This window comes from Rattus norvegicus, chromosome 4 (assembly GCF_021556685.1).
Source record: "Rattus norvegicus strain SHRSP/BbbUtx chromosome 4, alternate assembly SHRSP_T2T, whole genome shotgun sequence".
Taxonomy (NCBI): Eukaryota; Metazoa; Chordata; class Mammalia; order Rodentia; family Muridae; genus Rattus; species Rattus norvegicus.
In genome coordinates, this window is record NC_141537.1 from 70,454,022 (window position 1) to 70,468,876 (window position 14,855).

Below are 14,855 nucleotides of genomic sequence, written 5' to 3' on the forward strand. Positions count from 1 at the left end.
CTTGTAAGTTCATGGGTTCAGGGCTGATCTTTCCTCACAGAACCATCCTACTCTCATAGAACAGTGTGCATGCAAATATCAGGCTGATCGTGAAGTCATCCTTGTGGGTTAGAGTTCTACTCAGGTCTTTTTCCTCATATATAGGGATACTCACAAACTTTTGGTGACACAGAAATTAAGATTTGCCATGAGGATGCTTTGTGTCTTCAAACTGAGTTTTCACTCATTCTATTGTAGATAACTGGCATCTATCATCCTCAGAGCACCCTCTTACTCAGGCATTTCTAAAGAATACTGGTGTACTACCATTAACCTGCTCTCACCTTTCCTACTATTATCCCAGACTAGAACATTTTGATCTTGCAAAATGCCACACTTTCTGAAATCATAACCTATTTTCTTCACTAATATAAGGCTTTGTTCATTCTAGTTTTCTTCATTCTCATTAAAAGTATGAAATAGAAAAGCTTTAATGGTAGAAAATTAGAAAAAGTGCATATTTAATTATAATAATATATTGTCTTTTGCTTCTCTGTTGTTATATATCTAAGAAAGTGCTAAATGTTCATCTAGCTGAAAAAATAGAAAATTTAATTTATAAATCTTGTTTATTTTTACTCAATGTAATAGCAGACACATAGCTGGACATTAGAGAAGTACTCATTGTGAGTGTCATTACTATGACCATATTCCATGAAGAAGATACTCTAAACTTTATCTAACTATAATTGTTCTTGTCATATGATGTTATTTTTCATTGTTATAAATTACATTTTGAGTATTTTTTGTATTTGAGCTTTGTTTGTATTTTAGGTTATTTTTGAGAATATATGACCTTACTTGAAATTTGCCTGAGTATACTCATCTTAAGAATACAGTTCTTTTTAAAAAACTTTTAAATTAAAATACAATTACATCACTTTCCTCCTTTTTCCTTCCCTTTAATCCCTCCCACGTCGCTTCCCTTACTCTTTCTCAAATTAATGACCTCTTTTTTTTATTGTTGTTACACACACACACACACACACACACACACACACACACACACACACACACACACATTTATAAATACATTAACGGGCTGGAGAGATGGCTCAGCCGTTAAAGGCTAGGCTCACAACCAAAAATATAAATACATTAACACAACCCAATGAATCTGTTTTACATGGCCTGTGTTTATATGATTTCAGGGCTGATTACTTTCTATTATATAACCAATTAGGGGTTGCATCCCTAGGGAAATCTAATGTTTCCTATCTCAGGAGGTACTAGTAACATGGGCTTCTTTTTCTAGGGGTGGAACCTCGTGAGATTTCCCTTTCTGTGTTAGCAACTCTATTGTGTTATTGTTTAAGTCTTGTTTAGCAGTCATATGTTATAGGCATCATAAATGTAGTTTCTTCTTCTTTTTAACAAAAACAGTCTCACAGCAGATTTTTTTCTCCTGGATCCTATAATCTTTCTGTTCTGTCTTCCAGATGTTCCCTGAGAATTTATATTTTAGATATATCTGTTAAGTTTGAGCTGCCCATGATCCATTGGTCACTTTTTGCTTCCTTCTCTTCCTCTTCCTCTTCTTCCTCCTCCTACTCCTCTGGCTCTTCTCCCCCCTTTCTTCCTCTTCTTCCTTTTTTTCCTCCTGCTCTTCCTACTGTTTCTCTGTCTCTTTGTCTTCTTCATTTTCTTCTTTTATTTTGTTATGGTATCTTTGCTGAAACATAAAGCTTCTTTGATGAAGGTTATGAGTTACATGTATCTGTGGGTATATGGATCAGTTTTAAAATGCAGTTATGAATTACACTGGTCTAATAAAGTCATGAAAGTAGGTTCTTTTCTATGATCTATGAATTCATTAGGCCCTGGTAGTTGTCTAGGTTTCTGGTACTAGGCATGACTTCCCTCCTATTGAATGAACCTGAAGTCTGATTAGATAACTGCTGGTTGCCACTAAGATGTGAGTGTTATTATTGTACCTTAAGGATATCTTGCCATGCTAGTTATGGTTTTAGTTATGAATGCCACAGCTAGAAAGGACTATTTGATTACTCTCCTCCCTTGATAGTTTATTGAGTACTTGCTAGTACTGTGAAGGCTAGAACACAGGAAGGTAATCCAGCTCAAATCATCTGAGTCCTATGTCCAAACTATGTGGTATATTCAGCAAGAGTGATTTACCTTCAACCTCTGAGAAGCAACCAAGGGTACAATAATAGTCTTTATTTTGGGGAAATCTGTTTTACTACTCTAACTCAAGCAGTCCATTTTCCATGCCTGGTACTGGTACTGGTTTTTGTTGTTATTGTTCTTTGTTGTTTTTTTGTTTGTTTTTGATTTTTGTCAAATAGTCATGCTCGTAGGTTATGTCAAGTTGACACAAACTATAGACATTTTAGAAGAGGGAACCTAAATTAAGGAAAACATCCCAAGAGGCTGGCTTATGGGAAAGTTTGTGGTATATTTTCTTAAATAATGTTTGATGTGGGAGGCTCAGCACATAGTAGATGATGCTATCACTGGGTAGGCAGTCTTGGGATGAAAGCATCTGCCAGGTAAGAACCTGAAATGGAAAGGGATACTCCATTTTACTTTAGTCTTCAGAGCCCAACCCAGCAAGGGCTTGGTTATTATCCTTATTGCTTCTTAGGAAAATGAAGCATACCTCATTTGTCATTGTGATCCCATTTAAGATATTTTGGACTCAACATGAGTGACTTTGCTAGAACTGAAGCAGATAACTGTTTATTCTTTTCTTCTTGCTTTCAGATACATATGAAAAAGGAAACTATTTCTTGGCTACCTTTATAGCAGAAATGGTAAGACTTCCTTATTGAATTCATAAATGCTTTTCCAGTTATCTGCAAATTAGACATCATCCACCAGCAGTGTAAATGTAATATCTTAAGGAGAAGTACTTCCTGCCTTTACTTGCTTAATATATGTTATTGAAAATAAACTAGACACCCGCGGATCCCGGCCCGCAGCAGCTCTCTGCTCCCAAACCCCGTGGGAGAGAGACCTCACCGCCTGGTCAGGTGGGCACTCCTGAGGCTGCAGAGTGGAGGAGACCACCAACACTGCCCACCCCTGCCCACATCCCTGGCCCAAGAGGAAACTGTATAAGGCCTCTGGGTTCCCGTAGGGGAGGGCCCAGGAGCGGCAGGACCCCTGCGCCTGAGACACCGCCGGAACCTGAAGGAAACAGACCGGATAAACAGTTCTCTGCACCCAAATCCCGTGGGAGGGAGAGCTAAACCTACAGAGAGGCAGACACGCCTGGGAAACCAGAAGAGACTGCACTCTGTGCACATCCAGACGCCAGAGGAAAACACCAAACGCCATCTGGAACCCTGGTGCACTGAGGCTCCCGGAAAGAGCAGTGCAGATCTTCCCAGTTGCTGCCGCCGCGGAGAGGACTTAGGCAGTACCCCACGAGCACACTTGAGCCTTGGAACCTCAGGTAGGACCAACTTTTCCCCTGCAAGTGACCTGCCTGGTGAACTCAAGACACAGGCCCACAGGAACAGCTAAAGACCTGTAGAGAGGAAAAACGACAAGCCCGAAAGCAGAACACTCTGTCCCCATAACTGGCTGAAAGAAAACAGGAAAACAGGTCTACAGCACTCCTGACACACAGGCTTATAGGACAGTCTAGCTACTGTCAGAAATAGCAGAACAAAGTAACACTAGAGATAATCTGATGGCAGGAGGCAAGCGCAGGAACCCAAGCAACAGAAACCAAGACTACATGGCATCATCGGAGCCCAATTCTCCCACCAAAATAAACATGGAATATCCAAACACACCAGAAAAGCAAGATCTAGTTTCAAAATCATATTTGATCATGATGCTAGAGGCCTTCAAGAAAGACGTGAAGAACTCCCTTAGAGAACAAGTAGAAGCCTACAGAGAAGAATCACAAAAATGCCTGAAAGAATTCCAGGAAAACACAATCAACCAGTTGAAGGAATTAAAAATGGAAATAGAAGCAATCAAGAAAGAACACATGGAAACAACCCTGGATATAGAAAACCAAAAGAAGAGACAAGGAGCTGTAGATAGAAGCCTCACCAACAGAATACAAGAGATGGAAGAGAGAATCTCGGGAGCAGAAGATTCCCTAGAAATCATTGACTCAACTGTCAAAGATAATGTAAAGCGAAAAAAGCTACTGGTCCAAAACATACAGGAAATCCAGGACTCAATGAGAAGATCAAACCTAAGGATAATAGGTATAGAAGAGAGGGAAGACTCCCAGCTCAAAGGACCAGTAAATATCTTCAACAAAATCATAGAAGAAAACTTCCCTAACCTAAAAAAAGAGATACCCATAGGCATACAAGAAGCCTACAGAACTCCAAATAGATTGGACCAGAAAAGAAACACCTCCCGTCACATAATAGTCAAAACACCAAACACACAAAATAAAGAAAGAATATTAAAAGCAGTAAGGGAAAAAGGTCAAGTAACATATAAAGGCAGACCTATCAGAATCACACCAGACTTTTCGCCAGAAACTATGAAGGCCAGAAGATCCTGGACAGATGTCATACAGACCCTAAGAGAACACAAGTGCCAGCCCAGGTTACTGTATCCTGCAAAACTCTCAATTAACATAGATGGAGAAACCAAGATATTCCATGACAAAACCAAATTTACACAATATCTTTCTACAAATCCAGCACTACAAAAGATAATAAAGGGTAAAGCCCAACATAAGGAGGCAAGCTATACCCTAGAAGAAGCAACTAATCGTCTTGGCAACAAAACAAAGAGAAGAAAAGCACACAAACATAACCTCACATCCAAATATGAATATAACAGGAAGCAATAATCACTATTCCTTAATATCTCTCAACATCAATGGCCTCAACTCCCCAATAAAAAGACATAGATTAACAAACTGGTTACGCAACGAGGACCCTGCATTCTGCTGCCTACAGGAAACACACCTCAGAGACAAAGACAGACACTACCTCAGGGTGAAAGGCTGGAAAACAACTTTCCAAGCAAATGGTCAGAAGAAGCAAGCTGGAGTAGCCATTCTAATATCAAATAAAATCAATTTCCAACTAAAAGTCATCAAAAAAGATAAGGAAGGACACTTCGTATTCATCAAAGGAAAAATCAACCAAGATGAACTCTCAATCCTAAATATCTATGCCCCAAATACAAGGGCACCTACATACGTAAAAGAAACCTTACTAAAGCTCAAAACACACATTGCACCTCACACAATAATAGTGGGAGATTTCAACACCCCACTCTCATCAATGGACAGATCATGGAAACAGAAATTACACAGAGACGTAGACAGACTAAGAGAAGTCATGAGCCAAATGGACTTAACAGATATTTATAGAACATTCTATCCTAAAGCAAAAGGATATACCTTCTTCTCGGCTCCTCATGGTACTTTCTCCAAAACTGACCATATAGTTGGTCAAAAAACGGGCCTCAACAGGTACAGAAAGATAGAAATAATCCCATGCGTGCTATCAGACCACCATGGCCTAAAACTGGTCTTCAATAACAATAAGGGAAGAATGCCCACATATACGTGGAAATTGAACAATGCTCTACTCAATGATAACCTAGTCAAGGAAGAAATAAAGAAAGAAATTAAAAACTTTTTAGAGTTTAATGAAAATGAAGGTACAACATACCCAAACTTATGGGACACAATGAAAGCTGTGCTAAGAGGAAAACTCATAGCGCTGAGTGCCTGCAGAAAGAAACAGGAAAGAGCATATGTCAGCAGCTTGACAGCACACCTAAAAGATCTAGAACAAAAAGAAGCAAATACACCCAGGAGGAGTAGAAGGCAGGAAATAATCAAACTCAGAGCTGAAATCAACCAAGTAGAAACAAAAAGGACTATAGAAAGAATCAACAGAACCAAAAGTTGGTTCTTTGAGAAAATCAACAAGATAGATAAACCCTTAGCCAGACTAACGAGAGGACCCAGAGAATGTGTCCAAATAAACAAAATCAGAAATGAAAAGGGAGACATAACTACAGATTCAGAGGAAATTCAAAAAAATCATCAGATCTTACTATAAAAGCCTATATTCAACAAAACTTGAAAATCTACAGGAAATGGACAAGTTCCTAGACAAATATCAGGTACCGAAGTTAAATCAGGAACAGATAAACCAGTTAAACAACCCCATAACTCCTAAGGAAATGGAAGCAGTCATTAAAGGTCTCCCAACCAAAAAGAGCCCAGGTCCAGACGGGTTTAGTGCAGAATTCTATCAAACCTTCATAGAAGACCTCATACCAATATTATCCAAACTATTCCACAAAATTGAAACAGATGGATCACTCCCGAATTCCTTCTATGAAGCCACAATTACTCTTATACCTAAAGCACACAAAGACACAACAAAGAAAGAGAACTTCAGACCAATTTCCCTTACGAATATCGACGCAAAAATACTCAACAAAATTCTGGCAAACCGAATCCAAGAGCACATGAAAACAATCATCAACCATGACCAAGTAGGCTTCATCCCAGGCATGCAGGGATGGTTTAATATACAGAAAACCATCAACGTGATCCATTATATAAACAAACTGAAAGAACAGAACCACATGATTATTTCATTAGATGCTGAGAAAGCATTTGACAAAATTCAACACCCCTTCATGATAAAAGTCCTGGAAAGAATAGGAATTCAAGGCCCATACCTAAACATAGTAAAAGCCATATACAGCAAACCAGTTGCTAACATTAAACTAAATGGAGAGAAACTTGAAGCAATCCTACTAAAATCAGGGACTAGACAAGGCTGCCCACTCTCTCCCTACTTATTCAATATAGTTCTTGAAGTTCTAGCCAGAGCAATCAGACAACAAAAGGAGGTCAAGGGGATACAGATCGGAAAAGAAGAAGTCAAAATATCACTATTTGCAGATGATATGATAGTTTATTTAAGTGATCCCAAAAGTTCCACCAGAGAACTACTAAAGCTGATAAACAACTTCAGCAAAGTGGCTGGGTATAAAATTAACTCAAATAAATCAGTTGCCTTCCTCTACACAAAAGAGAAACAAGCCGAGAAAGAAATTAGGGAAACGACACCCTTCATAATAGACCCAAATAATATAAAGTACCTCGGTGTGACTTTAACCAAGCAAGTAAAAGATCTGTACAATAAGAACTTCAAGACACTGAAGAAAGAAATTGAAGAAGACCTCAGAAGATGGAAAGATCTCCCATGCTCATGGATTGGCAGGATTAATATAGTAAAAATTCCCATTTTACCAAAAGCGATCTACAGATTCAATGCAATCCCCATCAAAATACCAATCCAATTCTTCAAAGAGTTAGACAGAACAATTTGCAAATTCATCTGGAATAACAAAAAACCCAGGATAGCTAAAAGTATCCTCAACAATAAAAGGACTTCAGGGGGAATCACTATCCCTGAACTCAAGCAGTATTACAGAGCAATAGTGATAAAAACTGCATGGTATTGGTACAGAGACAGACAGATAGACCAATGGAATAGAATTGAAGACCCAGAAATGAACCCACACACCTATGGTCACTTGATTTTTGACAAAGGAGCCAAAACCATCCAATGGAAAAAAGATAGCATTTTCAGCAAATGGTGCTGGTTCAACTGGAGGTCAACATGTAGAAGAATGCAGATCGATCCATGCTTATCACCCTGTACAAAGCTTAAGTCCAAGTCGATCAAGGACTTCCACATCAAACCTGATACACTCAAAGTTATAGAAGAAAAACTAGGGAAGCATCTGGAACACATGGGCACTGGAAAAAATTTCCTGAACAAAACACCAATGGCTTATGCTCTAAGATCAAGAATCGACAAATGGGATCTCATAAAACTGCAAAGCTTCTGTAAGGCAAAGGACACTGTGGTTAGGACAAATCGGCAACCAACAGATTGGGAAAAGATCTTTACAACAGATCTCTACAACAGATAGAGGCCTTATATCCAAAATATACAAAGAACTCAAGAAGTTAGACCGCAGGGAGACAAATAACCCTATTAAAAAATGGGGTTCAGAGCTAAACAAAGAATTCACAGCTGAGGAATGCCGAATGGCTGAGAAACACCTAAAGAAATGTTCAACATCTTTAGTCATAAGGGAAATGCAAATCAAAACAACCCTGAGATTTCACCTCACACCAGTGAGAATGGCTAAGATCAAAAACTCAGATGACAGCAGATGCTGGCGAGGATGCGGAGAAAGAGGAACACTCCTCCATTGTTGGTGGGATTGCAGACTGGTACAACCATTCTGGAAATCAGTCTGGAGGTTCCTTAGAAAATTGGACATTGAACTGCCTGAGGATCCAGCTATACCTCTCTTGGGCATATACCCAAAAGATGCCCCAACATATACAAAAGGCACGTGCTCCACTATGTTCATCGCAGCCTTATTTATAATAGCCAGAAGCTGGAAAGAACCCAGATGCCCTTCAACAGAGGAATGGATACAGAAAATATGGTATATCTACACAATGGAATATTACTCAGCTATCAAAAACAACGGCTTTATGAAATTCGTAGGCAAATGGTTGGAACTGGAAAATATCATCCTGAGTGAGCTAACCCAATCACAGAAAGACATACATGGTATGCACTCACTGATAAGTGGCTATTAGCCCAAATGCTTGAATTACCCTAGATGCCTAGAACAAATGAAACTCGAGACGGATGATCAAAATGTGAATGCTTCACTCCTTTTCTAAAAGGGGAACAAGAATACCCTTGGCAGGGAAGAGAGAGGCAAAGATTAAAACAGAGACTGAAGGAACACCCATTCAGAGCCTGCCCCACATGTGGCCCATACATATACAGCCACCCAATTAGACAAGATGGATGAAGCAAAGAAGTGCAGACCAACAGGAGCCGGATGTAGATCTCTCCTGAGAGACACAGCCAGAATACAGTAAATAAATAGGAGAATGCCATAATTAAACCACTGAACTAAGAACAGGACCCCCGTTGAAGGAATCAGAGAAAGAACTGGAAGAGTTTGAAGGGGCTCGAGACCCCAAAAGTACAACAATGCCAAGCAACCAGAGCTTCCAGGGACTAAGCCACTACCTAAAGACTATACATGGACTGACCCTGGACTCTGACCTCATAGGTAGCAATGAATATCCTAGTAAGAGCACCAGTGGAAGGGGAAGCCCTGGGTCCTGCTAAGACTGAACCCCCAGTGAACTAGACTGTTGGGGGGAGGGCGGCAATGGGGGGATGGTTGGGAGGGGAACACCCATAAGGAAGGGGAGGGGGGAGGGGGATGTTTACCGGGAAACCAAAGAATTATTATTACGTATTAAATAAATTTAAAAAAAAATTAAAAAAAAAGAAAATAAACTAAGTAAGAAAGCAGTCCTTATTTTATACTTATCCAGCATAGCATCATTATTTCAAAAAAAGTTTGGAGCTCATATTATCCTCAGGGAGGGGAATGGATTCTTCAAATACAGCTTATTTCTAGGGAGAAGAATTTTTCTAGCTGCTAAAAATTTGAAATACAAATGTTACATAAGTGATCCATTGAGTAATACTGTTTTATAGTTGATTACTTGATGGCTTCATTGTCAGAAAAATATTTGACAGCAAAAGTTTAGTGAGTTCATGAATCTACAGAGTTCAGATGATCTGAGCTATACTGACTGGATCATATATGTATCTTCAGTAGCCACCTGCCTATTGCTAAGCTCTGATGAGTTTGACTGTAATTACATAGCCAGTGTTCATCTGATCTAAAGATGAGCTATATAAGACATCCCATTATGTGGGATGTCTGAGAATGACTTTTTCTTAACTAAATACAAAATATCTACTCATACACCTGATTGTACAACTAAGGTGCTGGCTTTTTAGAAATCTCCTTTTCTCTGTGTCATAATACCAAGTTAGTCTAGCTTTTTCTTGAACTCCTCCAAACCCAAGAGGGTTTCTTAGCTCTCTTTCCTAGAATACTGTTTTACCTGTGTCCTGCCATCTGTTTCTTTGTTGTTCCTGAAAGCCCAACGAGAAAATCTCTCTTACCCAGAAATTCTTCTATAAAGGTTCTTCCAAGTCAAAAGAAAGTGAGCTTTTCAAAAATCCAATTGCTTAATAAAAGAAGTCTCTAAGCTCCTCCTCCTAAACCCTTGGTGGACTTGTCACCTTCATGGTGTTTAGGGAGCTCTAAGTCAAGTAAGTAGGAGCCCAGCAATTTCTATCTTTAGGGTACCTTGAGGGCACCCAGATGACTTTGCCTCAGGTCAGAGAGCGAAGATCACAAGACCTCTTCCACTTGCCTTAATAAAGGCAGAAACTTTCTATTATTTAGTATTCTTATCTCTGAAGGCTTTTAGAGGAACATCCAAACTGCTCCTTTTCAGGACACAGCCAACTGCATCTGACAAGCTCGATATCTATTTAAGCTTTTACACTTTGCTAACAAATAGGATTTCTGTGAGCGATAATCAAATATCCTGTAACATAAGGGGCTTGAGAGATGACTCAGTGGTTAAATGACTCATGCTTCTGCAGAGGAACTGTATTAGGTTCTTAGCTCTCCCTTCAGGCAGCTCATACCCACCTGGAACTCCAGTTCCAGAAGAGCTAATGCCTTTTGGCCTCTGAAGACATCTGCATGTATATAGCACACATAAATTCATGCAGGTTCATGTACACATATACATAGATCAATAATCATATCTTTGAAATTTAGAAGTGGAAATACTGAGCTCTTATTTTAAAATTAAATTCTGTATCAAGTAGAGTAATTTCTCACTAGCCAAGGGTACATAATCAAGTCCAGAAGTTGGGTGGGGGTGAGGCCTCATCATATCTCTTTCATAAAGGCAACATTATAAGAAATACCTGAAAACTGACAGTTATAGAACGATAAATAATTAGAGGCAACAATGCTGTTAATATATATCAGCATGTTGGATGATCCCATAGACTGTCTGTCTTCTTCTCCTAGAATTACATAAATCATTCTAAGTCCAGAATCTGCTTATCACTTACTCATTGACTTAAAACACGAGCTTCTGTAGCACAAATTAATTGTAGCAGTGCTTTCAGATATTAGATATTTGTTCAAAACTCCCCTGTCCTCTCTTATTACAAATATTTCTGTGTTAAAATTTGACACTTTCTTCATGTTGTGTTGTATGTTGTGCTAGTTCCTGGATCTGATCAATCTGAATACAAGTTAATCTAGATGTCTCTTAAAATATGGTGGCCAGGATTGAAAGCATGGTTGATACTTGTATTTATACAATATGGTACCCACTGCCCATCTGTGGCTGTTCTATACTTGAAAATGTGACAAGCCTAATTTGAAATATTCAAATGCTAAGTTTAAAGACAGAGACTAAAAGATTGCATGAGTAATTTTAAATTGAATACACCCTGACCTAACTTAGAAATACGAGGTAAAATGCTAGGTATTTTACAATTCTTCTGATTCCTTTTTCTCTTTTAAAAAAGTGTAGCTGCTAGAAAATTTAAAACATGGTTTACATCATATTCCAATAGCAGAAGAATTGCCAGATAGCCTGACAACTCTTCTTAGAAAAACCTTATTATTTCTTCTGGTGGGGATATTTTGTGGGTTTTAAAGATACATATCCCCTTTAAATGTTCCCTTGTTTACGTGTGTATCCTTGGCTGTCCTGGAACTCTCTTTGTAGACAAGATTGGTCTTACACTCTTAGTGATCTGCCTGTCACTCCCTCTCAAGTGCTGGGATTAAAAGCGTACTGTACCACTGCCAAGCTTCATTATTAATTTTAAGAGAGATGCTTCTGTCTAGTTTTTATTCCTTATAACACTAGCATTCATTTAAATAACTCACAACTCTAAGGTTCAATTTTCTTGTATTTTTAAAGTGATAACCACAAATTCTTTTATGATATTTGATAGATTTTCCTACTCTAAAGATGAGACTGAGATAAGAGACTCCCATCTTTCTCTGGGGTCTGGTTGGTTACTATTGATGCCATTTTGGCTGGTAAATCAGCTTGGGGTGGGGAGGGGTATATGTAGCATTTGTTCATTTTGGTCGTGTGAAGCTTTCTTTCAAGTAGCTTTCAAAATTGAAATAAATTTGACAATACACTCTTAAATCAACAAGTCTAAAGCCAAATTATTTTCTTCTATATATTTTTCCTTGAATTTTCTCCTTGGTTCTGTATGCCCAATCAGTCACAAAATGTCCTACTGTATATTTTTTAATGAAAAATATTTATGTTTGAAGGTGTTTGGGAAGGCTAGAAGAAGACATCAGATCTCTCAGAGCTATGGTTATAAGTGGCTGTAAGTCTAACTCGGTGATGAAAACTGAATCTGTGTCCTCTATAAGGACAGCAAGTTCTCTTCATCCCTGAGTTATATCCCTAGCTCTTTGTTTATTTATTTTGACATGGAACCCCATCTTCTCTTGCCCAGAATGATTTTTAACTTGCTGTATAACCCAATACGATTTTAATCCATGATACCTGTACCTTAACCTCTGCCTGGCTGAGATTATAGTCATATGCCATTACATTTGACTTTGTAGGTTTTTGAAACATAATGAAATATTTTTATTTCCCTTTCTAATGTTATCATCCAAATCAAGCAACATACAGCTTTACTCTGTTGTCTCTGTCTCCCAGTTTGTTTTTTCCCATAGAACTGTCATAACTCTTGGGGTTCAGGAATTGCCACATAAGCCACTCAGACTCTGGTCTCAGTTAAGCAAAAATAGTTCGTTGAACCCATATACCAAGACTGATTAATCGATCAGGGTCACAGCCTAGACCCTGAACCATGAACATTTTTCAGGGCCAGCATATAAAGGAACAAAACGCCACAAAATCCGCAGTGAGTTCACGTGCAGGTTCAGGAAGGGCTGTCTGGGGGTCAGCTCTGAATCAGCTATTTTGGCTAGCTAGACAGAACACTCCTAACTGAACTTTATTCTGATTTTTTTCTAAGTGGATCTTATGGATGTGGAATTTCTTAAGATTAACAAACCTCAGAATATATAGAGCATAACAGAGTATGTGGTTTGCTTGACCATGCTCTTAGTCAAGTTATTTTTCTGTCAACAATATGAAGTATCTGGCAAGCATATTAGAGAAACAGTAGAGAATAGCTGGCAGGCATGGGAAAATGGCTCCAGTTATGCTGTGGTGGCAGGGGCAGGCCTCAGCAATAATCTTGCTTTTAACCAGTATTGTTTCACTGTTTACTTTAACGCATGCTATGTTGGTCCTTGTCCATCTCACCTCATTACTTGTCTAGGGCTTGCTGCCTGTAACACTCAGGTGTCCTTCTAGGACTTCTGGAGTTTCATGTCTTCATTCATGGCTACTCTATTTCCATAGTGATTTTTCTTCCATTTCCTTAACACCCAAAGTATTTTTTACTATGATCTTCATTTTGCTTTCATTGTATAATATCTCATAATTTATCTTATTTTCAATCATACTTATGCTTAAATACTTGATCATAATTTAGACAATTTGCTATATTCCTTGAATATGTTCTTAATTCAGTGACAGTTTACTATGCTTCTATATTATACCAGCATGCCATCATTCCACCCCATCTATGTCACTTAACTCTAGGGAAATGGATGACTTCATTTCCTACAATCATAATTTTCTTATCTGAAAAACATAAACAATGATGCTTTATTACAAGGATTAGTATGAGTACACCAAAAATAATTAGCAGAACCTTTTATGGTTTATAAACCTGTCTTTGACTTTTATTAAGATTCTCCAGAGGGACAGAAGTGATATAACATAAACACACACACACACACACACACACACACACACACACACACACACACACACACACACAAGAACACATATAGAGGAGATTTTTTAGAATGGCTTATGAGCTGTGGCTAGCCTAGTTCAGTAATGGTTGTCTCCTGACTGAAAAACCAAGAATGTTTAAATTGTTCAGTTCATGAGACTAGATATCTCAACTGGCCATCAGTCTATATTGGAATCTCACAACACTAGGCTCTAAAACCAGTAAAGGAATGCCTCATGTGTAGCATTGCTAGAGAGTGAAGGCAATCAGAAAAAAAGAAAACAGTTTACTTCTGTCGTTTTATATGGGCTGTCATTAGGAGATATATGGCCCAGATTTAGGGTGGGTTTTGTCACTTCAAATAATACAATCACACTTCACAGGTGTGCCCAACTAGTTTTAGTTAATTGCAGTTATAGTTGAAAATCAAGATTGGCCATCACAATCATCATAAAATTTATCATGGCTGGTACTCAGGAACTCTGTCTCTATGAAATATTTAATAAAAATTAGAAACAAAAAATTACAATGGGAGTAATTCAAAATGTTTTCTCTTTGCAATATAGAACATAGTTTACTATATGTGTGATACATATGTTTTCTCTTTATGGATTTTTATAGAACACCTTGAAAATCCAGATTCTGCATAATCAGTATCTGAGTGACACAAATCCACTGAAAATCGGATTCATTAGAATCTTGGGTTTAAATTATACTTATGTGGTGCAAGTTATTTGTACATACAACAACCAGCAATTCATCGAGAATAATTTCTATAGTGATCCCTACAATCAGGTATGTCTAAAAGGAATACTATCGTGAATTCAGATTATTATTGTTACATTATTTCTTCTACTACTATATATGTCATACATGTTAGAAGGGTTCGCACATGTTTCTGAAAATCTGTGAGGATTGTTGTAAAAAATACAACGTTGATGGTCTTCCCTTTGTAGTCTGATATTGATGATTTGTAGCCTGATGACATCCTCTCTGTTGTGTTTATTCATGAAATGGTTTAGATTTGAATAGATTGTTTTCCTAGGCTAC

At 38.2% G+C, this 14,855-nt stretch overlaps 1 protein-coding gene across 1 annotated transcript in view; it reads left to right on the forward strand.

Moving 5' to 3' along the window:
• The window catches only part of Mgam2 (maltase-glucoamylase 2), a 110,287-nt gene that overhangs the window by 89,691 nt on the left and 5,741 nt on the right, over positions 1-14,855 (forward strand). Inside the window, exons 46-47 of the mRNA XM_087659713.1 lie at positions 2,764-2,813; positions 14,427-14,600. Coding sequence (XP_087515839.1) covers positions 2,764-2,813; positions 14,427-14,600 — 224 coding nt within the window. The remainder of the gene's footprint in view (positions 1-2,763; positions 2,814-14,426; positions 14,601-14,855) is intronic.